Source organism: Giraffa tippelskirchi, chromosome X (genome assembly GCF_054371585.1).
Source record: "Giraffa tippelskirchi isolate mGirTip1 chromosome X, T2T-mGirTip1v1.2.pri, whole genome shotgun sequence".
In the NCBI taxonomy this organism is placed as follows: domain Eukaryota; kingdom Metazoa; phylum Chordata; class Mammalia; order Artiodactyla; family Giraffidae; genus Giraffa; species Giraffa tippelskirchi.
Genome location: NC_137289.1, coordinates 2,714,409 through 2,739,257, shown reverse-complemented (window position 1 = coordinate 2,739,257; position 24,849 = coordinate 2,714,409). Strand labels below are relative to the sequence as shown.

The following is a 24,849-nucleotide window of genomic DNA, read 5'->3' as shown; positions in this document are numbered from 1 at the left end:
AACACCAAAGCCATATGATGATATTGCAAGAAAAGAGAACCGCAGGCTAATATCCTTCATTAAGCTAAGCACAAAATATGAAATGTTATCAAATTTAATCCGGCGACATATACAGCCTTATGACCAAACGAGATCTATCCCAAGAATGAAAGATTGGTTATGCATTAAAAAACCCATCAACCAGTGTTATCCATCATATTAAGTACAAAACAGGAGAAAAGCCATACGATCATTTCTCAAGATGCCGAAAAAGCATTTGACAGCGTTCAACCACCGCTATGATAAAAACTGTCGGAAAACTAGGACTACAAACAGACTTTCTTAATCCGATCAAGGTCATCTACAAAACTCCTACAGCTAACATGATAATGCAGGAAAATCGAATCCTTCCACTGGGGGTGGGGGAAGGCTGCTGGCCTGGGATTTGGCGGGCTGCCCAGAGGCCTATCCGGCCAGGGGGTGGAGATCAAGGGGCCCGGATTGAAGTATCTGCCTCCTCCTCGGGCAGTGGCCCGGATCCAGTCACCTCCTGTGGCACCAGCGGTTCCCTGGCATATGCACCCCACGCCCAGGCAGTGCTGCCCCAGCCCCGCCATCACCCCCGGCTGTACCTTGCTTGTTGACTATACCCCCTCCCAGACACAGAAGTAGACCAGCGCCCAGAAGGTCAGCAGACACAGGGTCACCTCCCGGTTGAGGGCCCCTGGCACCTCGAGCCCCAAGACTTGGTTCCTGGGGAGGGAAAGCCCATGAGAGTTGTGTCAGCAGAGGGCCAAGAGACTGGGGGTGTCTTGGGGAACACTGCCCTTCCTGCAGCCCTTTAATCCAGCCAGTACCACCGGTGCTTCTGGGATGCCAGGTGTAAGTCCCCAGCCTGGAGTCCCTGCAGTCTGTGTGCCCGGACCCCCAGGCGGCCCAGCCCCACGCCGTCCCCAGTGAGTCCCACAGAAGTCCCCGCTTCCCTCCCCAGGCGGGCAGGCACAGCCCCCTCTACACCCCTAGTCTCAGGACTCCAGAGCCGGGTCGCCCCACTCCCATGTGAAGGCACCTGTGCAAGCACACACACACGGAGACACCCATGTGCATTAATCTGACCCGTGCTCTTTCACACACACATGCACACTCACACGCCCGCGTGCATGCACCTGACCACATGCTCTCCTGCCCACATACATGCCCACGTGCAGACACCTGCAAAAACAGACACACGCACACGCCTATGCGTGTGAACCTGTGCACGTGCTCTCTCTCAGAAACACACCCATGCACACGCCCATGGGCATGCACCTGCCCATGCACTCACGCACACAGATACATTTGCACTGACGTGACCTACGTGTGGGACACCAGAGGGATAGACCGGCCCTGACCCAGGGGTGCCCGACTCCCTTCCGGAAGTCAATAACAAGGACCTGCGCTCAGCAGGATGGTCACCTGTGAGCGTGGCCAGGTTGGTAGCACTGCAGTCTTGGAGGTGCACAGGGACCAGGACTCACTGGGGTTTGCAGGCTTGGACGGGAAACAGGCACGTGCCCTGAGGAGTGGGGTGGGGTCTGTTTGAGCATGCGCACTGAGGAGCTGCCGACACAATAAAGGGTGGAGTGCTACCCAGCGGCTTCCTGGCTAAGCCGTTTACCAGGTTTCCAGGCCTGAGGCAGGGCTGACTTAGACGGCCCAGACCACGTGGGTGTGTCTGTGCAGGCTCATTGGGGTGACACATCGGGTGAACGCTTGAAGCTTCTGCAGGGAGCGCCTATTGCCGGAGAGCCTGCAGCCACTGTGGGAGCCAACTGTTGGTGGGAACCTATCGGGAGGCAGGACCAGGGTGTGTTTGTGCAGGCGCTCTGCCGATGCTGAGTTGCATGTCGCACTACGGGGATCAGTTCTATAGGGAGGGTTCAGTCTTTCCCAACGCGGAGTGAGGGGGAGAGGGGTTCAAGATGGAGTCCGAGGCACATGGTGGAGGAGCCACGAGGGCAGCCGATGAAGATGCAGGTGCCATGGCCTTTGTAGCGGGCACGGCACGTGTCAGCCGAGGTGTGCTGGGTGATGCTGGTGGCCGCGATGGCCCTGGTGACCCAGCTGGCCCTGGTGACGCTGTCAGTCCTACAGTCCCTGGCGACCCCGGCGACCTGAGTGATCCCAGAGGCCCCAGCGCTGCAGGAGAGTCAGGTGGTGCAGTTGGTGACATTCTGCAGATCCTGGGGTTACCTCAGACACCACAGTTGGGAAGAGACACTGCACCCAGAGCCAGAGTTCTGAGTAACTGACCAGTTCAGTTGTATCCTATTCCAGGAGCCCCAGTGGGCCGGGCGGCCATGGGGTTCCGGGTGTGGGCTAGGGGTGGTTTGGGTGGTTGCAGGCGGCGGGGCCTAAAGTGTAGGAGGAGGATACTCTGGGGGGCTGAAGGGTATGGGTCAGGGGTGGTCTGGCTGCCAGGGCACGGTGGTGAGGAAAAGCAACCTGAAGGGATCCAGAGGGTCGGGGCAGTGATATCCAAAGTGTCCAGCGGCGACCTTGTGGGAGAAGGCGGGTCTCCGTGAGCAGGGAGCTTGACGTACAGGCAAAATGAGAAATGTGGATGGTGCCTTAACCACATCTCCACCAGCATTCTCACCGTACCTTTTGCATCGCTCGCTCAGGCAAAAATCGCCCGCAACTTCCTGTCTCAAAGTACTCCGCTGTGAGCGCCAGTTCAGAAGGAGCTCAATGTTAATGGCTGCTTGTTGGTTCTGTCAGTTCTAAAGGGGGCAGGGGCCCAGGCTGGGGAGGGGGTGGTGGGCAGTGGCCAGGGCCCGTCTTGGCCCGGGAGGAGCCATAATGGAGGGTTAAGCCTAAAGGAGAAATGTGGTGCTCTGGGCTTGTCAGTGTGCGGGGACAGAGGAAGGACATGCTCCACTTCCTCCTTCTTGTCGGGAGCTTGAATTTCATCTTCCCTCCTTATTTTAGCCAATTGAGTGCTGAAGACCATGCCCTGCTCCAGACGTCCATCACCCTCTGTCTGCAGATTTCCCTGGTGATGCGGACCATGCGGCACTATGCGCCCCCCCCCCCGCCCTTTCTACTAAGCCTCTGCACGAAAGTCAGGGTTAAATCTAGCGCATGTGCCCTAGCCTCAAGTGTCCTTCCCGAGGGCATTGATTTCTGCTTCATCTTGTGCCTGTGCTGCTGCTGGGGGGTTCGGGGTCCACCATACTTTGTTTGGTGATTGTTAACTGCAGAAAATGAAACTGAGCTACTGTGCCCTCTCTGACTAGTTTTAGCTTCTGCACTTCTTAATACTCTATTTGTCTTCTGGTTGGAGGGGAAGTTCTGAGATGCAGATATTCAAGGAGTACAACATAAGTGAAGACAATGTAAGAAGCCGGAGAATAAGACAGTAGTTTACTGCCATTCAGTATTAATTTTGGAGTATTTTCTCATTTTATGAAGTGAAGTGAAGTGAAAGTCGCTCAGTCATGTCTGACTCTTTGCGACCCCATGGACTATACAGTCCACGGAATTTTCCAGGCCTGAATACTGGAGTGGGTAGCCTTTCCCTTCTCCAGGGGATCTTCCCAACCCAGAGATCAAACCCAGGTCTCCCACACTGCAGGCAGATTCTTTAGCAGCTGAACCACAAGGGAGGCCTGTGCCATGGCAATACTGTCTGAAAACGGACGTGATGGACGAACACATGAAAGCACTTGAAAAAACGCTTGGACCATAGGAAGTGCTAGCTATCACTACGGTCAAAGAACACAGCTATGATGTGGACTGGGCAAAAAGGGGACCAGGGTGGGTGGTGTGGCTTGGCCCCTTGCCCTCGACTCCCACCTTAGTCCAGTGAGACCCTTCTGTGGCATACGTTGGAGAAACGAAAGTCGCATTGTGGAACTAGCTTTAGGCCATGAGACGGGAAAGTCGGCATTTGTGTCTCAGTGGCGTCTCTGTGGACACTTGGCGGGCTCCATTCCACGCCATCTGAGCCGGCACTGGAGGGGCCCGTGTGCGCAGGCGCATCGGGGGCACCTGAAAGGAGCGTGGCGTTGTGACAGAGCCGAGTCCCTCCAGCCTCACACGGTCTCCATAGCAGCCCGTGGGTGGCTGGGCTGTGTGCGCAGGCGCACTTTTGGCGTCCTTGCGCAGAAGGGGAGGGACTTCGTGAGCGGCCCAGTCTCTCCGCCCCTTATTTGGCGTCTGAGGGAGACGCACAGCAGCCATGCAGGCGTCGGGTGGTGGTGCCGGTGGCGCAGAGGGCCGAGATGACCAGCATAGCTCCAGAGCACCTCCTTGCCAGAGTGGTTCAGGCAGCGCTGAAGGTGAGGATCGTCCCCGGGCCCCAGAAGGCGGGGGTGGGCCTGGCAGAGGAAGAGCGGTGATGGAAGACGCTGGAGCTCGTCCCCGGGGTGAGCGGGCACCAGGTGGCCTAGGACCCGCTGGAGATGTAGCACCCTTGGCTGTAAGGCCTAGACGTGGAGAGGCGGTGCTGTATCCTTTTCAGGGAGCCTTTCTGGGCGGGGTCAGTGGTGTGGTGGAGGGAAACATGCCGGCAGCCTGAGGAAGGGATAGAAGGGAGTACGGGGGCGATCCGGGGCAGCAGGACTGGGCAGCCTGGCAGCAAAGGAGGTTGTCAAGGCCTGAGGAGCCTGGAGGGTGGGGAAGATGGACAGAAGGGTTAGGGAGGCAGCTCAGGGTGGTCTCAGGTTGTGGTCAGGAGGATGGGCATCCTGGGGTAAAAGCAGGCCTCTGAGGTGCGAGGAAGCCCGAGATAATCAGCAAATTCTGTAATGGGTGGTGCCTTAACCGTGTCTCTCCCAGCACACTCAGAGTGCCTTTCCAGTCACCCCTGGAGGCAGACATGGCTCGCAGATCTCTGCTCCCAGATGCCCAGCGCCACCAAGGATTGGTTCTGAGGGAATTTGCAGTGAATGGCAGTGACCTGCTTGTGTCGGTTCCAGACGAGTTTGCCTTGGGAAGTGGGGGGTGCCAGGTGCTGTGGTCTGAGCTCCCTCTTAAGCGTGCTATGATGGAGACACTGAGGGGCTTGGTATAAGGAGGGGGGTTGGTACCCTGGACCTACAGGAGCAATCTTCCCTTTAACCTGATTTTCTTTTCCCTGCTTTTAGTACATGGACTGCTGAAGACCTGTGAAGACCTGGCTTTCATCCGACTTTCCATGAACCCATTCCTCGATCAGCTTTCCCTGGTGATTCGGAACATTCGGAGCCTTGGGCTCCCACCTCGCTGAGGAAAGGGGCTGAGGCCTAACCTTGTGTCCCCTGCTCGGCGGGGCATAGGGAATTCAAACTAAGAGGCATCGCCACTTTGTTATTTGAGTCTAAGTTTTTGCCTTTACTGGCCTTTGGTCTCTGTTGGTTCACTTGCTTTGTTGCCCTGCTGCTTGAGGAGTGGGGTGCTTCAGTGTTTGTTACAGCAGAAAATAAAGCTGACTCACTTTTTGTGCCCCAGTTTCTTTTCAGCTAATGCGCTTCTGGATTTTAAAAACATTTTTTATCTTTGTTCTCGTGTTAGAGGGAAGGTACTGAAATCCAGATGTTTGAATTCCAATTACAAGGGAATTGAAAACAATTTCAGAAAATGAAAATCGAGCCCTATGTTCAGCACTAAATACTGTCAACGTTTAAGAATATTTTCTAGGTGTACTTGCACATTAAATACATAACAGCATGTGATGTAGAAGTTATCAAGTTTAGCTTTAATTTTTTTCCTGAATTTTTTTTCATTTAGTATACTAGCTTTTCCACTTTCTAAAATCTCTTCAGAAATGTGTTATTGAATAGATATAAGATGCATGATAATGTAATTATTGGGACTTCCCAGGCAGTCCGGTGGATAAGACTATGCACTTCCAGTGTAAGGGCTGCAGGTTCAGTCCCTGGCAGCAGAACTACGATCCCACATGTCGTGTGGCGTGGCCAAAAAAGTAAAATTGGGTCTTTAAATAAAAACAACAGCAACAATAATAATCTCATTATGGAACATGTAAGTTGTTTCCACGTTTTTCATTACTATGGTTAATGAATTAGTGGAATTTATAAATCTTTCCATTAACGGTTATTTCCTTAAAGTATTACTATATTCCAACAATTAGAAATGCTGACCTAACTGTTTACTTCTCTCTTGCTTTTTTAAAAAATTAATTTATCTTTTTAATTGGAGGCTAATTACTTTACAATATTACAGCGGTTACTGCCATACATTGACATGTCCAGGCTCCCCGCTGGTGTCCTCTTGGCCACAGAGCAGGGGACAGACATAGGCAGTAGACCAGGTCTTTGCACACCCTAAAACTGACTGGGAGCCAGAATCAACAGAAACTGGGAGGGTGGAAAGGTGGGACAGGGATGCCCCCCACACAGGAAAGGGTCAGCCACTGCTGGTGGCTCTTCCCTTCCAGTGGGGGTGAGGGAAGTCTGCTGGGGGGGCCGAGGACTCTCCGGCCAGGGGGTGGGGCTCAGGGACCGGATTGAAGTACAACCCCTGATGCAGTCACCTCCCGTGGCACCAGTGGTCCCTGGCAGATGAACCCCACGCCCAGGCAGTGCTGCCCCAGCCCCGTGGTCTCCCCCGGCTGTACCTTGCCTGTTGACTTGACCCCCTTCTAGACACAGAAGTGGACCAGCAGGCCAGTAGACACAGGGTCACATTCCAGTTGAGGTCCCCCGGTACCTCCGGCCCTCTGGATAGCCTCAAGACATTGTTCTTGGGGAAGGGAAAGCCATGAGAGTTGTGCCAGCAGGAGAGGGCAAGAGACTGGGGGTGTCCTAGGGGGTATTGCCCTTCCCTCGGCCCTTGAGTCCAGCCGGTCCCACCGGTGCTTCTGGGGGGCCTGATGTAAGTCCCCAGCCTGGAGTCCCTGCAGTCTGTGTGCCTGGAGCCCCAGGCGGCCCAGCCCCACGCCATCCCCAGTGAGTCTGACAGCAGTCCCCCCCCCTCCCCCCGCTTCCCTCCCCAGGTGGGCGGGCACAGTATGCTCCGCATCCCTCGTATCATGCCTCCAGGGCCGGGTCACCCCACTCCCATGTGAAGGCACCTTGAAAGCACGCACACAGAGACATATGCCCACGTGAATGCATCCCAACCGTGGCCTCTTTGAAGCACACACACACACACACACACACCCATGTGCACGCCCCTGACCACACGCTCTCTCGTGACCACACATACATGCCCACGCACAAGCACCTCCACACACAGACACACTCACATGCTTATGTCATGAATCTGTGCATATGCTCTCTCTCTGAAACACACCCACGCACACACCTGATGGGCACGCACCTGTGTAAGGGCACTCTCTCGGGCACACACACAGATAAGCACATTCACATGCCTATGTGCATAAATCTGTGCACACGCTGTCTCTTACAAGCACACCCATACACACGCCCATGGGCATGCACCCGCTCATGCGATCATGCACACAGACACACATACAGACATGTGAGCTATGTGCGAGACACCAGAGAGACAGACGAGCGCTGACCCAGGGGTGCCCAACTCCCTTCTGGGAGTCAAGGAAAAGGACCTGCGCTCAGCAGGATGGTCACCTGTGAGCGACGCCAAGCTGTCAGCAGCACAGACTTGAAGGTGCACAGGGACCAGGGCTCACTTGGGGTTTGCAGGCTTGGCGTGGAAACAGTCACGCGCCTTGAGGAGGGCGGCAGCGTCTGTTTGAGCATCGCGCACTGAGGCGCTGCCCCCACACCGAAGGGTGGAGCGCCGCCTAGAGGCCTCACGGCTGAACCGTTTACCAGGTTTCCCGGCCGGAGGCAGGGCTGACTTAAGAGACCCCAGACCTCGTGGGTATGGGTCTGCGCATGCGCGTTGGGGCTACGTGGTGCGTGAATGCGCGAAGCTTCAGCAGGGCACCCGTTGTCGGTGGGAACCAATCGTGAGGCAGGACCAGGGTGGGTTTGCGCGGGCGCTCTGCTGAGTTGCAGGTCTCACTCCGGGACTGGTATTTGTAGGGACTGTTCAGTCTTTCCCGCCGCGGAGGTGGGGGAGAGGGTTCAAGATGGAGTCCGAGGCACACGGTGGAGGAGCCACAAGGGCAGCCGATGAAGACGCAGTCGCCGTGGCCTCTGCAGCGGGCACGGCAGGTGGTGGCCAAGGCGTGCAAGGTGGTGCTGGTGGCCACGATTGCCCTGGCGACCCAGCTGTCCCTGGTGACGCCGTCAGTCGAGGAGTCCCTGGCGGCTCTGGTGACCAGGCTAATCCCAGAGGCCCCAGCGCTGCAGGAGAGTCGGGTGGTGCAGCCGGTGCCATGCCACAGATCCCGGGGGCACCGCAGGCGCCAGGGCCGGGTGGAGACGCTGCACCCGGAGCCAGAGTTCCGATTAACCGAGCCCTCCAGTGGTATCCTATGCTGGGAGCCCCGGTGGGCTGGGCGGCCGCAGGGGTCGGGGTGTGCGCTAGGGGTAGTTTGGGGGGTTGCAGGTGGCGGGGCCTAAAGTGTGGGAGGAGGGTACTCTGCGGGGCTGGAGGGTATGGGTCAGGGGTGGTCTGGCTGCCAGGGGATGGTGGTGACGGAAAGAAACCTGAAGGGATCCAGAGGGTCGGGCAGTGATAGCCAGGGTATCTGGCGGCGGCCTTGTGGGAGAAGGCGAGTCTCCACGAGCAGGGAGCCTGACGTGCAAGCCACGTGAGTCATGTGGATGGTGCCTTAACCATATCTCCACCAGCAGCCTCAATGTGCTTTTCGCATCGCACGCACAGGCGGACATCGCCCGCCACCTCCTGACTCCACGTACTCAACTGCCAGGGCCGATTCGGAGGGAGCTCAATGTTAACGGCTGCATGTTGGTTCTGTAAGTTCTAAAGGGGGCCGGGGCTGGGGAGGGAGTGGAGGACGGTGGCCAGTCTCGGCCCAGGAGGAGCCATAATGGAGGGTTAAGCCTAGAGGAGAAGTGTGGTGCTCCGGGCTCTGTCGGTGTGCGGGGACAGAGGGAGGACATGCTTCTCTTCCTCCTCCTTGGCAGGAGCTTGAATTTCATTTTCCCTCCCTTTTAGCCGATTGACTGCTGAAGACCCTGGCCTGCTCCGCAGGTCCATCGACTTCTGTGTGGGGCAGCTTTCCGTGGTGATGCAGTCCTTGCAGCACTTTGTGCCCCCTCCTCCTGCTAAGCCTCAGCAGAGAAGACGGGCTTAAACCTAGCCTATGTGCCCTAGCCTCAAGTGTCCTTCCCCAGGGCATTGCTTTCTGAATTACTTTGATGGGGCTTCATCTTGTGCCTGTGCTGCTGCTTGGGGGCTCAGGGTCCACATCGTTTGTTTGGTGATTGTTAACTGCAGAAAGTAAAACTGAGCTACTGTGCTGCCTCTGACTTTATTTTTAGAGGGTTCGCTTCCTAATACTGCATTTGTCTTTTAGTTGGAGGAGAGGTTCTGAGATCCAGGTATTCAAGGAGTACAACATAATGGAAGCCAATGTAAGAAGTGGGAGAATAAGAAAGTTGTGTACTGCCATTCGGTATTGATTTTGGAATATTTTGTCAGTTTTACAGTTACATTTATATATAAAACACCAGAATGTTGTTGTTGTTGTTGTTGTTGTTGAGTCTTTTGTGTCCAGGTGAGTCTTTGCGATCCCATGGACTGTAGCACACCAGGCTCTGTGTCCCCGCTGTCTCCTGGAATTGGCTCAAATTCATGTCCTTTGAGTCGGTGGTGCTATCTAACCATCTCACCTTCTGTGCTCCCCTTCTCTTTTTGCCTTAAATCTTTCCCAGCATCACAGTCTTTTCCAGTGAGTCAGCTTTTGGCTTCTGCTGACCGAAGTGTTGTCGCTCCGGCTTCAGCACCCATCCTTCCAATGAATATTCGGGACTGATTTCCTTTAGGATTGATTAGTTTGATCTCCTTGCAGTTCAAGGCACTCTCAAGAGTAACCTTGTATCGTGAAACCTTGCTAAAGTCACGGATTACTTGTAATAGCTCTTTTGTAGATCCCATGGAACTCCCTCTTAGACAAGCGTTTTGTAGGCACATGCATGCACATTTATTTCTTCCTTTCCAATTAATGGATTTTAACTGATTTCTGTTAAAATGTGATCTCCCATCACTTTGGCCACCTGATATGAAGAGCCAGCTCACTGGCAAAGACTCTGATGCTGGGAAATATTGAAGGCAGGAGGAGAAGGGAATGACAGAAGATGAGATGGTTGGATGGCATCACGACACCAGACGTGAGTTTGAGCAAGTTCTGGGAGATGGTGAAGGACAGGGAAGCCTGGCCTGCCGCAGTTCATGGAGTTGAAAATAGACACGACTGAGCAACTGAACACCACCACGCTGATCTCTGTTATAACGGATTTGATTTTCCTGCTTCTTTGCCTCCTGGTAATTTTAGATTGGATGCCAAGCAGTATCAAATTTCCCTTGCATGCTTAATATTTTTCTATGCCTAAACTTTTCTTGAGCTGTATTCTGGAATCCTGTTAAGTTGCTTGGAAACAGTTTGATCCTTTTTGGATCTTACTTATTAAGATTGACTCTGTAGGACCAGAGCGGATCTCGGTGTAGGAGGAACTTAATTAACTGAAATCTTCAATGGCCGAGAAGGCTATAGCTGGAAACAGGGACTCTTTTTAAAAATTTTATTTATGAATTTTTTTTTCTTTTTTTTTTTGGCTGTGCTGCGTCTTGTTAACTGTGTGTAGGTTTTCTGTACTTGCAGCCAGCAGAGGCTACTCTCTAACTGCTGTGCTCAGGCTTCTCATTGCAGAGGTTTCCCTTGTCGAGGAGCACAGACTTTAGACAGTGGTGCGCTCAGTTGTTGCGGCACACGAGCTTAGCTGCCCCAGGCATGTGGGCTATTCCTGGCCCAGGGACTGAACCCATGTGCCCTGGATTGGCAGGCAGAATCTTGACCACTGGACCACCTGGGAAGCCAAACAAGAACCCTTAAGTGGTAGTAAAATCCACCTGGACAGTTGATTGGCACTTTATATTACAAGGAGAAGGACCATCCCTTTCCAGACAGGGCACCCAGAATTGACCCAGAAGTGGCCCATATGGTGGATACAGCAAAGCCTGTGCCATCCGCAGTACTTTTTAAGAGCTGTATAATATTGTATGTTATAATTGTATATTATTGTATATTTAAGAGCTGTATAAAATTGGAGAAGAAAACGGCAACCCACTCCAGTCTTCGTGCCTGGAAAATCCCATGGACAGAGGAGCCTGCTGGGCTACAGTCCATGGGGTCGCAAAGAGTCGGACACGACTGAGTGACTGAGCGTGGACACACTGTTAGATTAAGAAATATTCGTTCCCAGTCTCGTTCCTTTAAACACTGGAAATTGATTATGAATTTGATGCAAAGTCTATACCGCTGTCGAGGACATGGATGGGTTTTGTAATTCAGTGTCCCTTTTCCTTCTCTTGGCACCGGTACGCTGTCACTCTGGAAAACTGCCCCTTTCCTTTTCTCTAGGCCATTGTGACTGTGATAGAGCTGACTTCACATTTGATTCCACGGGTGGGCATGTGGCTCAGGCCTGGCCATTGGAGGACCACATTCCTCCTGCTGTGGTGATATCATCCAACCAGTGACACTTTGATTCTCTAGGGGAGGCAGGCTGGCAAAGGACAGAGGGGGAGTTGGAGCAAGAAGGCAAATCTCCGGGACAAAATGCTGGGCCCAGCCATGCCTGAAGACAGAAACTACCTCTGTATCTGGTAGTTACCCAGACCCAGAAGCTCTCCCTTTGGCTTAAAAACTAAAGTGGCAATTTTGGTCGTTTTCGTTCCACTCATTTTTCACTTGCAATAGCAAGGCTGGACCCTTCGTGAATTGAAGGATCATACTTTTCTTTCTTACGTAACTAATGCGGTCTGAAGACTTGGCCCTTATTTATTACTTCAAGGTAGAAACAGGCCTCTTTTCTTGTTAAGCGATTAGCTGCTTGCTCATCAACTCATATCATGGTTGAAAAAGAGACAAGTCAAAGGAGGAGAGGGACACTGCAAGGGGCAGCTGTTGGAAGGGCATAAGGAGAAGGACCATCCCTTTCCAGACAGGGCACCCAGAATTGACCCAGAAGTGGGCCATATGGTGGATACAGCAAAGCCTGTGCCATCCGCAGTACTTGTAAGAGCTGTCTAATATCCCTCAGAATGTGTAATCCATAGTTATTTTCACCAGTCTCTTGTAACTAGGCCTTTAGGCTGTTTGCAGTTTTTCAGTATTACAAACAATGCTGAAATGGACATCCTGGTACATTTGCTTTTGTGTAACATATTATGTGGACAAGGAAATGGCAAACCACGCCAGTATTCTTGCCTGAGAAATCCCATGGGCAGAGGAGCCTGCTGGGCTACGGTCTGTGGAGTTGCAAGAGTCGGACATGACTGAGTGACCAGACCACTACCACCAGCTCACTATGTACAATAATTCTGAGCTAAAACGGAGGGTTGTTGGGTGAAAAAGTAATCTCTTTTTGAAATGTTTTACACATATTCCCAAATATGTTTTATACATATCCCCATGCCCTCCAAAACGGTTGCATCGATTTGACTCGAACCAGTTGGGTATGAAAGTGTCCACTTTTGTCCTGCCTACCCTGAATTTGTCAGCTTGTTGTTTAGTCGCTAAACTGTGCCCAACTCTTTTGCAACCCAATGAACTGTAGCCCACCAGGCTCCTCTGTCTGTGTCCGTGGGGTTTTCCAGGCAAGCATACTGGAGTGGGTTGCCATTTCCTTCTTCAGGGGATCTTCCCGAACCAAGGACTGAACTCACATCTACTGCTTGGCAGGCAGATTATTTTACCACTGAGCCACCTTGGAAGCCCATTTGTCCGCGTAGCATGGCATAACAGAATAATAATAAAATACCACAGACCAGGTGGTTTAAGGGCTTCCCTGGTAGCTCAGCTGGCAAAGAATCCACTGGCAATGCAGGAGACCCCAGTTACACTCCTGGGTTGGGAAGATCCCCTGGAGAAGGGATAGGCTAGCCACTCCAGTATTCTTGGGCTTCCCTAGTGGCTCAGAAGGTCAAGAATCCGCCTGCAATGCAGGAGACCGGGGTTCGATCCCTGGGTTGGAGAGATCCCCTGAAGGAGGGCATGGGAACCCCCCTCCAGTATTCTGGCCTGGACAATACCTGTGGACAGAGGAACCCGGCAGGCCACGGTCCACGGGGTCGCGCAGCGACGGACAGGATTGTGCAAGCAACCACAGCACATTAGGAACAATGTCTGCGAATACGTTTGCCAATGTAGATGAAAATAACAAATTCCTTGAATGACACAAATTCCCAAAACTAACTCAAGAAGGAAGTGGGAAACCTAAATATCCCTAAATCGATCAAAGATACGGAACAGAAAACTCCAGGCCCACGTGACTTAACTAGGGAACGCTATGAAATATTTAAAGGAGAAATATCACCAATCCTATACAAATTCTTTCAGAAAGCAGAGGAGGGGAAACACTTCTCAAATCATTTTCCGAGGCCAGTCTTACAAAACACCAAAGCCATATGATGATATTGCAAGAAAAGAGAACCGCAGGCTAATATCCTTCATTAAGCTAAGCACAAAATATGAAATGTTATCAAATTTAATCCGGCGACATATACAGCCTTATGACCAAACGAGATCTATCCCAAGAATGAAAGATTGGTTATGCATTAAAAAACCCATCAACCAGTGTTATCCATCATATTAAGTACAAAACAGGAGAAAAGCCATACGATCATTTCTCAAGATGCCGAAAAAGCATTTGACAGCGTTCAACCACCGCTATGATAAAAACTGTCGGAAAACTAGGACTACAAACAGACTTTCTTAATCCGATCAAGGTCATCTACAAAACTCCTACAGCTAACATGATAATGCAGGAAAATCGAATCCTTCCACTGGGGGTGGGGGAAGGCTGCTGGCCTGGGATTTGGCGGGCTGCCCAGAGGCCTATCCGGCCAGGGGGTGGAGATCAAGGGGCCCGGATTGAAGTATCTGCCTCCTCCTCGGGCAGTGGCCCGGATCCAGTCACCTCCTGTGGCACCAGCGGTTCCCTGGCATATGCACCCCACGCCCAGGCAGTGCTGCCCCAGCCCTGCCATCACCCCCGGCTGTACCTTGCTTGTTGACTATACCCCCTCCCAGACACAGAAGTAGACCAGCGCCCAGAAGGTCAGCAGACACAGGGTCACCTCCCGGTTGAGGGCCCCTGGCACCTCGAGCCCCAAGACTTGGTTCCTGGGGAGGGAAAGCCCATGAGAGTTGTGTCAGCAGAGGGCCAAGAGACTGGGGGTGTCTTGGGGAACACTGCCCTTCCTGCAGCCCTTTAATCCAGCCAGTACCACCGGTGCTTCTGGGATGCCAGGTGTAAGTCCCCAGCCTGGAGTCCCTGCAGTCTGTGTGCCCGGACCCCCAGGCGGCCCAGCCCCACGCCGTCCCCAGTGAGTCCCACAGAAGTCCCCGCTTCCCTCCCCAGGCGGGCAGGCACAGCCCCCTCTACACCCCTAGTCTCAGGACTCCAGAGCCGGGTCGCCCCACTCCCATGTGAAGGCACCTGTGCAAGCACACACACACGGAGACACCCATGTGCATTAATCTGACCCGTGCTCTTTCACACACACATGCACACTCACACGCCCGCGTGCATGCACCTGACCACATGCTCTCCTGCCCACATACATGCCCACGTGCAGACACCTGCAAAAACAGACACACGCACACGCCTATGCGTGTGAACCTGTGCACGTGCTCTCTCTCAGAAACACACCCATGCACACGCCCATGGGCATGCACCTGCCCATGCACTCACGCACACAGATACATTTGCACTGACGTGACCTACGTGTGGGACACCAGAGGGATAGACCGGCCCTGACCCAGGGGTGCCCGACTCCCTTCCGGAAGTCAATAACAAGGACCTGCGCTCAGCAGGATGGTCACCTGTGAGCGTGGCCAGGTTGGTAGCACTGCAGTCTTGGAGGTGCACAGGGACCAGGACTCACTGCGGTTTGCAGGCTTGGACGGGAAACAGGCACGTGCCCTGAGGAGTGGGGTGGGGTCTGTTTGAGCATGCGCACTGAGGAGCTGCGGACACAATAAAGGGTGGAGTGCTACCCAGCGGCTTCCTGGCTAAGCCGTTTACCAGGTTTCCAGGCCTGAGGCAGGGCTGACTTAGACGGCCCAGACCACGTGGGTGTGTCTGTGCAGGCTCATTGGGGTGACACATCGGGTGAACGCTTGAAGCTTCTGCAGGGAGCGCCTATTGCCGGAGAGCCTGCAGCCACTGTGGGAGCCAACTGTTGGTGGGAACCTATCGGGAGGCAGGACCAGGGTGTGTTTGTGCAGGCGCTCTGCCGATGCTGAGTTGCATGTCGCACTACGGGGATCAGTTCTATAGGGAGGGTTCAGTCTTTCCCAACGCGGAGTGAGGGGGAGAGGGGTTCAAGATGGAGTCCGAGGCACATGGTGGAGGAGCCACGAGGGCAGCCGATGAAGATGCAGGTGCCATGGCCTTTGTAGCGGGCACGGCACGTGTCAGCCGAGGTGTGCTGGGTGATGCTGGTGGCCGCGATGGCCCTGGTGACCCAGCTGGCCCTGGTGACACTGTCAGTCCTACAGTCCCTGGCGACCCCGGCGACCTGAGTGATCCCAGAGGCCCCAGCGCTGCAGGAGAGTCAGGTGGTGCAGTTGGTGACATTCTGCAGATCCTGGGGTTACCTCAGACACCACAGTTGGGAAGAGACACTGCACCCAGAGCCAGAGTTCTGAGTAACTGACCAGTTCAGTTGTATCCTATTCCAGGAGCCCCAGTGGGCCGGGCGGCCATGGGGTTCCGGGTGTGGGCTAGGGGTGGTTTGGGTGGTTGCAGGCGGCGGGGCCTAAAGTGTAGGAGGAGGATACTCTGGGGGGCTGAAGGGTATGGGTCAGGGGTGGTCTGGCTGCCAGGGCACGGTGGTGAGGAAAAGCAACCTGAAGGGATCCAGAGGGTCGGGGCAGTGATATCCAAAGTGTCCAGCGGCGACCTTGTGGGAGAAGGCGGGTCTCCGTGAGCAGGGAGCTTGACGTACAGGCAAAATGAGAAATGTGGATGGTGCCTTAACCACATCTCCACCAGCATTCTCACCGTACCTTTTGCATCGCTCGCTCAGGCAAAAATCGCCCGCAACTTCCTGTCTCAAAGTACTCCGCTGTGAGCGCCAGTTCAGAAGGAGCTCAATGTTAATGGCTGCTTGTTGGTTCTGTCAGTTCTAAAGGGGGCAGGGGCCCAGGCTGGGGAGGGGGTGGTGGGCAGTGGCCAGGGCCCGTCTTGGCCTGGGAGGAGCCATAATGGAGGGTTAAGCCTAAAGGAGAAATGTGGTGCTCTGGGCTTGTCAGTGTGCGGGGACAGAGGAAGGACATGCTCCACTTCCTCCTTCTTGTCGGGAGCTTGAATTTCATCTTCCCTCCTTATTTTAGCCAATTGAGTGCTGAAGACCATGCCCTGCTCCAGACGTCCATCACCCTCTGTCTGCAGATTTCCCTGGTGATGCGGACCATGCGGCACTATGCGCCCCCCCCCCGCCCTTTCTACTAAGCCTCTGCACGAAAGTCAGGGTTAAATCTAGCGCATGTGCCCTAGCCTCAAGTGTCCTTCCCGAGGGCATTGATTTCTGCTTCATCTTGTGCCTGTGCTGCTGCTGGGGGGTTCGGGGTCCACCATACTTTGTTTGGTGATTGTTAACTGCAGAAAACGAAACTGAGCTACTGTGCCCTCTCTGACTAGTTTTAGCTTCTGCACTTCTTAATACTCTATTTGTCTTCTGGTTGGAGGGGAAGTTCTGAGATGCAGATATTCAAGGAGTACAACATAAGTGAAGACAATGTAAGAAGCCGGAGAATAAGACAGTAGTTTACTGCCATTCAGTATTAATTTTGGAGTATTTTCTCATTTTATGAAGTGAAGTGAAGTGAAAGTCGCTCAGTCATGTCTGACTCTTTGCGACCCCATGGACTATACAGTCCACGGAATTTTCCAGGCCTGAATACTGGAGTGGGTAGCCTTTCCCTTCTCCAGGGGATCTTCCCAACCCAGAGATCAAACCCAGGTCTCCCACACTGCAGGCAGATTCTTTAGCAGCTGAACCACAAGGGAGGCCTGTGCCATGGCAATACTGTCTGAAAACGGACGTGATGGACGAACACATGAAAGCACTTGAAAAAACGCTTGGACCATAGGAAGTGCTAGCTATCACTACGGTCAAAGAACACAGCTATGATGTGGACTGGGCAAAAAGGGGACCAGGGTGGGTGGTGTGGCTTGGCCCCTTGCCCTCGACTCCCACCTTAGTCCAGTGAGACCCTTCTGTGGCATACGTTGGAGAAACGAAAGTCGCATTGTGGAACTAGCTTTAGGCCATGAGACGGGAAAGTCGGCATTTGTGTCTCAGTGGCGTCTCTGTGGACACTTGGCGGGCTCCATTCCACGCCATCTGAGCCGGCACTGGAGGGGCCCGTGTGCGCAGGCGCATCGGGGGCACCTGAAAGGAGCGTGGCGTTGTGACAGAGCCGAGTCCCTCCAGCCTCACACGGTCTCCATAGCAGCCCGTGGGTGGCTGGGCTGTGTGCGCAGGCGCACTTTTGGCGTCCTTGCGCAGAAGGGGAGGGACTTCGTGAGCGGCCCAGTCTCTCCGCCCCTTATTTGGCGTCTGAGGGAGACGCACAGCAGCCATGCAGGCGTCGGGTGGTGGTGCCGGTGGCGCAGAGGGCCGAGATGACCAGCATAGCTCCAGAGCACCTCCTTGCCAGAGTGGTTCAGGCAGCGCTGAAGGTGAGGATCGTCCCCGGGCCCCAGAAGGCGGGGGTGGGCCTGGCAGAGGAAGAGCGGTGATGGAAGACGCTGGAGCTCGTCCCCGGGGTGAGCGGGCACCAGGTGGCCTAGGACCCGCTGGAGATGTAGCACCCTTGGCTGTAAGGCCTAGACGTGGAGAGGCGGTGCTGTATCCTTTTCAGGGAGCCTTTCTGGGCGGGGTCAGTGGTGTGGTGGAGGGAAACATGCCGGCAGCCTGAGGAAGGGATAGAAGGGAGTACGGGGGCGATCCGGGGCAGCAGGACTGGGCAGCCTGGCAGGAAAGGAGGTTGTCAAGGCCTGAGGAGCCTGGAGGGTGGGGAAGATGGACAGAAGGGTTAGGGAGGCAGCTCAGGGTGGTCTCAGGTTGTGGTCAGGAGGATGGGCATCCTGGGGTAAAAGCAGGCCTCTGAGGTGCGAGGAAGCCCGAGATAATCAGCAAATTCTGTAATGGGTGGTGCCTTAACCGTGTCTCTCCCAGCACACTCAGAGTGCCTTTCCAGTCACCCCTGGAGGCAGACATGGCTCGCAGATCTCTGCTCCCAGATGCCCAGCGCCACCAAGGATTGGTTCTGAGGGAATTTGCAGTGAATGGCAGTGACCTGCTTGTGTCAGTTCCAGACGAGTTTGCCTTGGGAAGTGGGGGGTGGCAGGTGCTGTGGTCTGAGCTCCCTCTTAAGCGTGCTATGATGGAGACACTGAGGGGCTTGGTATAAGCAGGGGGGTTGGTACCCTGGACCTACAGGAGCAATCTTCCCTTTAACCTGATTTTCTTTTCCCTGCTTTTAGTACATGGACTGCTGAAGACCTGTGAAGACCTGGCTTTCATCCGACTTTCCATGAACCCATTCCTCGATCAGCTTTCCCTGGTGATTCGGAACATTCGGAGCCTTGGGCTCCCACCTCGCTGAGGAAAGGGGCTGAGGCCTAACCTTGTGTCCCCTGCTCGGCGGGGCATAGGGAATTCAAACTAAGAGGCATCGCCACTTTGTTATTTGAGTCTAAGTTTTTGCCTTTACTGGCCTTTGGTCTCTGTTGGTTCACTTGCTTTGTTGCCCTGCTGCTTGAGGAGTGGGGTGCTTCAGTGTTTGTTACAGCAGAAAATAAAGCTGAGTCACTTTTTGTGCCCCAGTTTCTTTTCAGCTAATGCGCTTCTGGATTTTAAAAACATTTTTTATCTTTGTTCTCGTGTTAGAGGGAAGGTACTGAAATCCAGATGTTTGAATTCCAATTACAAGGGAATTGAAAACAATTTCAGAAAATGAAAATCGAGCCCTATGTTCAGCACTAAATACTGTCAACGTTTAAGAATATTTTCTAGGTGTACTTGCACATTAAATACATAACAGCATGTGATGTAGAAGTTATCAAGTTTAGCTTTAATTTTTTTCCTGAATTTTTTTTCATTTAGTATACTAGCTTTTCCACTTTCTAAAATCTCTTCAGAAATGTGTTATTGAATAGATATAAGATGCATGATAATGTAATTATTGGGACTTCCCAGGCAGTCCGGTGGATAAGACTATGCACTTCCAGTGTAAGGGCTGCAGGTTCAGTCCCTGGCAGCAGAACTACGATCCCACATGTCGTGTGGCGTGGCCAAAAAAGTAAAATTGGGTCTTTAAATAAAAACAACAGCAACAATAATAATCTCATTATGGAACATGTAAGTTGTTTCCACGTTTTTCATTACTATGGTTAATGAATTAGTGGAATTTATAAATCTTTCCATTAACGGTTATTTCCTTAAAGTATTACTATATTCCAACAATTAGAAATGCTGACCTAACTGTTTACTTCTCTCTTGCTTTTTTAAAAAATTAATTTATCTTTTTAATTGGAGGCTAATTACTTTACAATATTACAGCGGTTACTGCCATACATTGACATGTCCAGGCTCCCCGCTGGTGTCCTCTTGGCCACAGAGCAGGGGACAGACATAGGCAGTAGACCAGGTCTTTGCACACCCTAAAACTGACTGGGAGCCAGAATCAACAGAAACTGGGAGGGTGGAAAGGTGGGACAGGGATGCCCCCCACACAGGAAAGGGTCAGCCACTGCTGGTGGCTCTTCCCTTCCAGTGGGGGTGAGGGAAGTCTGCTGGGGGGGCCGAGGACTCTCCGGCCAGGGGGTGGGGCTCAGGGACCGGATTGAAGTACAACCCCTGATGCAGTCACCTCCCGTGGCACCAGTGGTCCCTGGCAGATGAACCCCACGCCCAGGCAGTGCTGCCCCAGCCCCGTGGTCTCCCCCGGCTGTACCTTGCCTGTTGACTTGACCCCCTTCTAGACACAGAAGTGGACCAGCAGGCCAGTAGACACAGGGTCACATTCCAGTTGAGGTCCCCCGGTACCTCCGGCCCTCTGGATAGCCTCAAGACATTGTTCTTGGGGAAGGGAAAGCCATGAGAGTTGTGCCAGCAGGAGAGGGCAAGAGACTGGGGGTGTCCTAGGGGGTATTGCCCTTCCCTCGGCCCTTGAGTCCAGCCGGTCCCACCGGTGCTTCTGGGGGGCCTGATGTAAGTCCCCAGCCTGGAGTCCCTGCAGTCTGTGTGCCTGGAGCCCCAGGCGGCCCAGCCCCACGCCATCCCCAGTGAGTCTGACAGCAGTCCCCCCCCTCCCCCCGCTTCCCTCCCCAGGTGGGCGGGCACAGTATGCTCCGCATCCCTCGTATCATGCCTCCAGGGCCGGGTCACCCCACTCCCATGTGAAGGCACCTTGAAAGCACGCACACAGAGACATATGCCCACGTGAATGCATCCCAACCGTGGCCTCTTTGAAGCGCACACACACACACACACACACCCATGTGCACGCCCCTGACCACACGCTCACTCGTGACCGCACATAACATGCCCACGCACAAGCACCTCCACACACAGACACACTCACATGCTTATGTCATGAATCTGTGCATATGCTCTGTCTCTGAAACACACCCACGCACACACCTGATGGGCACGCACCTGTGTAAGGGCACTCTCTCGGGCACACACACAGATAAGCACATTCACACGCCTATGTGCATAAATCTGTGCACACGCTCTCTCTTACAAGCACACCCATACACACGCCCATGGGCATGCACCCGCTCATGCGATCATGCACACAGACACACATACAGACATGTGAGCTATGTGCGAGACACCAGAGAGACAGACGAGCGCTGACCCAGGGGTGCCCAACTCCCTTCTGGGAGTCAAGGAAAAGGACCTGCGCTCAGCAGGATGGTCACCTGTGAGCGACGCCAAGCTGTCAGCAGCACAGACTTGAAGGTGCACAGGGACCAGGGCTCACTTGGGGTTTGCAGGCTTGGCGTGGAAACAGTCACGCGCCTTGAGGAGGGCGGCAGCGTCTGTTTGAGCATCGCGCACTGAGGCGCTGCCCCCACACCGAAGGGTGGAGCGCCGCCTAGAGGCCTCACGGCTGAACCGTTTACCAGGTTTCCCGGCCGGAGGCAGGGCTGACTTAAGAGAGCCCAGACCTCGTGGGTATGGGTCTGCGCATGCGCGTTGGGGCTACGTGGTGCGTGAATGCGCGAAGCTTCAGCAGGGCACCCGTTGTCGGTGGGAACCAATCGTGAGGCAGGACCAGGGTGGGTTTGCGCGGGCGCTCTGCTGAGTTGCAGGTCTCACTCCGGGACTGGTATTTGTAGGGACTGTTCAGTCTTTCCCGCCGCGGAGGTGGGGGAGAGGGTTCAAGATGGAGTCCGAGGCACACGGTGGAGGAGCCACAAGGGCAGCCGATGAAGACGCAGTCGCCGTGGCCTCTGCAGCGGGCACGGCAGGTGGTGGCCAAGGCGTGCAAGGTGGTGCTGGTGGCCACGATTGCCCTGGCGACCCAGCTGTCCCTGGTGACGCCGTCAGTCGAGGAGTCCCTGGCGGCTCTGGTGACCAGGCTAATCCCAGAGGCCCCAGCGCTGCAGGAGAGTCGGGTGGTGCAGCCGGTGCCATGCCACAGATCCCGGGGGCACCGCAGGCGCCAGGGCCGGGTGGAGACGCTGCACCCGGAGCCAGAGTTCCGATTAACCGAGCCCTCCAGTGGTATCCTATGCTGGGAGCCCCGGTGGGCTGGGCGGCCGCAGGGGTCGGGGTGTGCGCTAGGGGTAGTTTGGGGGGTTGCAGGTGGCGGGGCCTAAAGTGTGGGAGGAGGGTACTCTGCGGGGCTGGAGGGTATGGGTCAGGGGTGGTCTGGCTGCCAGGGGATGGTGGTGACGGAAAGAAACCTGAAGGGATCCAGAGGGTCGGGCAGTGATAGCCAGGGTATCTGGCGGCGGCCTTGTGGGAGAAGGCGAGTCTCCACGAGCAGGGAGCCTGACATGCAAGCCACGTGAGTCATGTGGATGGTGCCTTAACCATATCTCCACCAGCAGCCTCAATGTGCTTTTCGCATCGCACGCACAGGCGGACATCGCCCGCCACCTCCTGACTCCACCTACTCAACTGCCAGGGCTGATTCGGAGGGAGCTCGATGTTAACGGCTGCATGTTGGTTCTGTAAGTTCTAAAGGGGGCCGGGGCTGGGGAGGGAGTGGAGGACGGTGGCCAGTCTCGGCCCAGGAGGAGCCATAATGGAGGGTTAAGCCTAGAGGAGAAGTGTGGTGCTCGGGGCTCTGTCGGTGTGCGGGGACAGAGGGAGGACATGCTTCTCTTCCTCCTCCTTGGCAGGAGCTTGAATTTCATTTTCCCTCCCTTTTAGCCGATTGACTGCTGAAGACCCTGTCCTGCTCCGCAGGTCCATCGACCTCTGTGTGGGGCAGCTTTCCATGGTGATGCAGTCCTTGCAGCACTTTGTGCCCCCTCCTCCTGCTAAGCCTCAGCAGAGAAGAGGGGCTTAAACCTAGCCTATGTGCCCTAGCCTCAAGTGTCCTTCCCCAGGGCATTGCTTTCTGAATTACTTTGATGGGGCTTCATCTTGTGCCTGTGCTGCTGCTTGGGGGCTCAGGGTCCACATCGTTTGTTTGGTGATTGTTAACTGCAGAAAGTAAAACTGAGCTACTGTGCTGCCTCTGACTTTATTTTTAGAGGGTTCGCTTCCTAATACTGCATTTGTCTTTTAGTTGGAGGAGAGGTTCTGAGATCCAGGTATTCAAGGAGTACAACATAATGGAAGCCAATGTAAGAAGTGGGAGAATAAGAAAGTTGTGTACTGCCATTCGGTATTGATTTTGGAATATTTTGTCAGTTTTACAGTTACATTTATATATAAAACACCAGAATGTTGTTGTTGTTGTTGAGTCTTTTGTGTCCAGGTGAGTCTTTGCGATCCCATGGACTGTAGCACACCAGGCTCTGTGTCCCCGCTGTCTCCTGGAATTGGCTCAAATTCATGTCCTTTGAGTCGGTGGTGCTATCTAACCATCTCACCTTCTGTGCTCCCCTTCTCTTTTTGCCTTAAATCTTTCCCAGCATCACAGTCTTTTCCAGTGAGTCAGCTTTTGGCTTCTGCTGACCGAAGTGTTGTCGCTCCGGCTTCAGCACCCGTCCTTCCAATGAATATTCGGGACTGATTTCCTTTAGGATTGATTAGTTTGATCTCCTTGCAGTTCAAGGCACTCTCAAGAGTAACCTTGTATCGTGAAACCTTGCTAAAGTCACGGATTACTTGTAATAGCTCTTTTGTAGATCCCATGGAACTCCCTCTTAGACAAGCGTTTTGTAGGCACATACATGCACATTTATTTCTTCCTTTCCAATTAATGGATTTTAACTGATTTCTGTTAAAATGTGATCTCCCATCACTTTGGCCACCTGATATGAAGAGCCAGCTCACTGGCAAAGACTCTGATGCTGGGAAATATTGAAGGCAGGAGGAGAAGGGAATGACAGAAGATGAGATGGTTGGATGGCATCACGACACCAGACGTGAGTTTGAGCAAGTTCTGGGAGATGGTGAAGGACAGGGAAGCCTGGCCTGCCGCAGTTCATGGAGTTGAAAATAGACACGACTGAGCAACTGAACACCACCACGCTGATCTCTGTTATAACGGATTTGATTTTCCTGCTTCTTTGCCTCCTGGTAATTTTAGATTGGATGCCAAGCAATATCAAATTTCCCTTGCATGCTTAATATTTTTCTATGCCTAAACTTTTCTTGAGCTGTATTCTGGAATCCTGTTAAGTTGCTTGGAAACAGTTTGATCCTTTTTGGATCTTACTTATTAAGATTGACTCTGTAGGACCAGAGCAGATCTCGGTGTAGGAGGAACTTAATTAACTGAAATCTTCAATGGCCGAGAAGGCTATAGCTGGAAACAGGGACTGTTTTGAAAAATTTTATTTATGAGTTTTTTTTTTTTTGGCTGTGCTGCATCTTGTTAACTGTGTGTAGGTTTTCTGTACTTGCAGCCAGCAGAGGCTACTCTCTAACTGCTGTGCTCAGGCTTCTCATTGCAGAGGTTTCCCTTGTCGAGGAGCACAGACTTTAGACAGTGGTGCGCTCAGTTGTTGCGGCACACGAGCTTAGCTGCCCCAGGCATGTGGGCTATTCCTGGCCCAGGGACTGAACCCATGTGCCCTGGATTGGCAGGCAGAATCTTGACCACTGGACCACCTGGGAAGCCAAACAAGAACCCTTAAGTGGTAGTAAAATCCACCTGGACAGTTGATTGGCACTTTATATTACAAGGAGAAGGACCATCCCTTTCCAGACAGGGCACCCAGAATTGACCCAGAAGTGGGCCATATGGTGGATACAGCAAAGCCTGTGCCATCCGCAGTACTTTTTAAGAGCTGTATAATATTGTATGTTATAATTGTATATTATTGTATATTTAAGAGCTGTATAAAATTGGAGAAGAAAACGGCAACCCACTCCAGTCTTCGTGCCTGGAAAATCCCATGGACAGAGGAGCCTGCTGGGCTACAGTCCATGGGGTCGCAAAGAGTCGGACACGACTGAGTGACTGAGCGTGGACACACTGTTAGATTAAGAAATATTCGTTCCCAGTCTCGTTCCTTTAAACACTGGAAATTGATTATGAATTTGATGCAAAGTCTATACCGCTGTCGAGGACATGGATGGGTTTTGTAATTCAGTGTCCCTTTTCCTTCTCTTGGC

General features: G+C 53.5%; 2 protein-coding genes and 2 long non-coding RNA genes across 5 annotated transcripts; all 4 read left to right on the top strand.

Moving 5' to 3' along the window:
- Positions 1-1,572: 1,572 nt before the first annotated feature.
- LOC145536604 (uncharacterized) lies at positions 1,573-5,677 on the top strand. Of its 2 annotated transcripts, XR_014075927.1 has the most exons (5): positions 1,573-1,825; positions 2,105-2,281; positions 2,609-4,470; positions 4,801-4,972; positions 5,109-5,677. It is a non-coding gene; the product is annotated as an uncharacterized LOC145536604 (long non-coding RNA). The 2 variants fall into 2 exon arrangements; XR_014075926.1 differs by lacking the exons at positions 1,573-1,825; positions 2,105-2,281 and having other exon boundaries at positions 2,950-4,470; positions 4,801-4,929.
- Positions 5,678-7,798: 2,121 nt separating this feature from the next.
- LOC145536603 (uncharacterized) lies at positions 7,799-9,539 on the top strand. Its single transcript, XM_081566113.1, has 3 exons — positions 7,799-8,361; positions 8,688-8,813; positions 9,016-9,539. The coding sequence occupies exons 1-3, from the start codon at positions 8,021-8,023 to the stop codon at positions 9,152-9,154; spliced, it is 606 nt and encodes a 201-aa protein (XP_081422239.1). The 5' UTR covers positions 7,799-8,020; the 3' UTR covers positions 9,155-9,539.
- An 8,111-nt stretch (positions 9,540-17,650) lies between these two features.
- LOC145536602 (uncharacterized) lies at positions 17,651-18,923 on the top strand. Its single transcript, XR_014075925.1, has 3 exons — positions 17,651-17,943; positions 18,274-18,402; positions 18,582-18,923. It is a non-coding gene; the product is annotated as an uncharacterized LOC145536602 (long non-coding RNA).
- A 2,308-nt stretch (positions 18,924-21,231) lies between these two features.
- On the top strand, positions 21,232-23,012 carry LOC145536601 (uncharacterized). The gene is made up of 3 exons (XM_081566112.1): positions 21,232-21,834; positions 22,161-22,286; positions 22,489-23,012. Exons 1-3 carry the CDS (start codon positions 21,494-21,496, stop codon positions 22,625-22,627), a joined length of 606 nt encoding a protein of 201 aa, XP_081422238.1. The 5' UTR covers positions 21,232-21,493; the 3' UTR covers positions 22,628-23,012.
- The last annotated feature ends 1,837 nt before the right edge of the window (positions 23,013-24,849 follow it).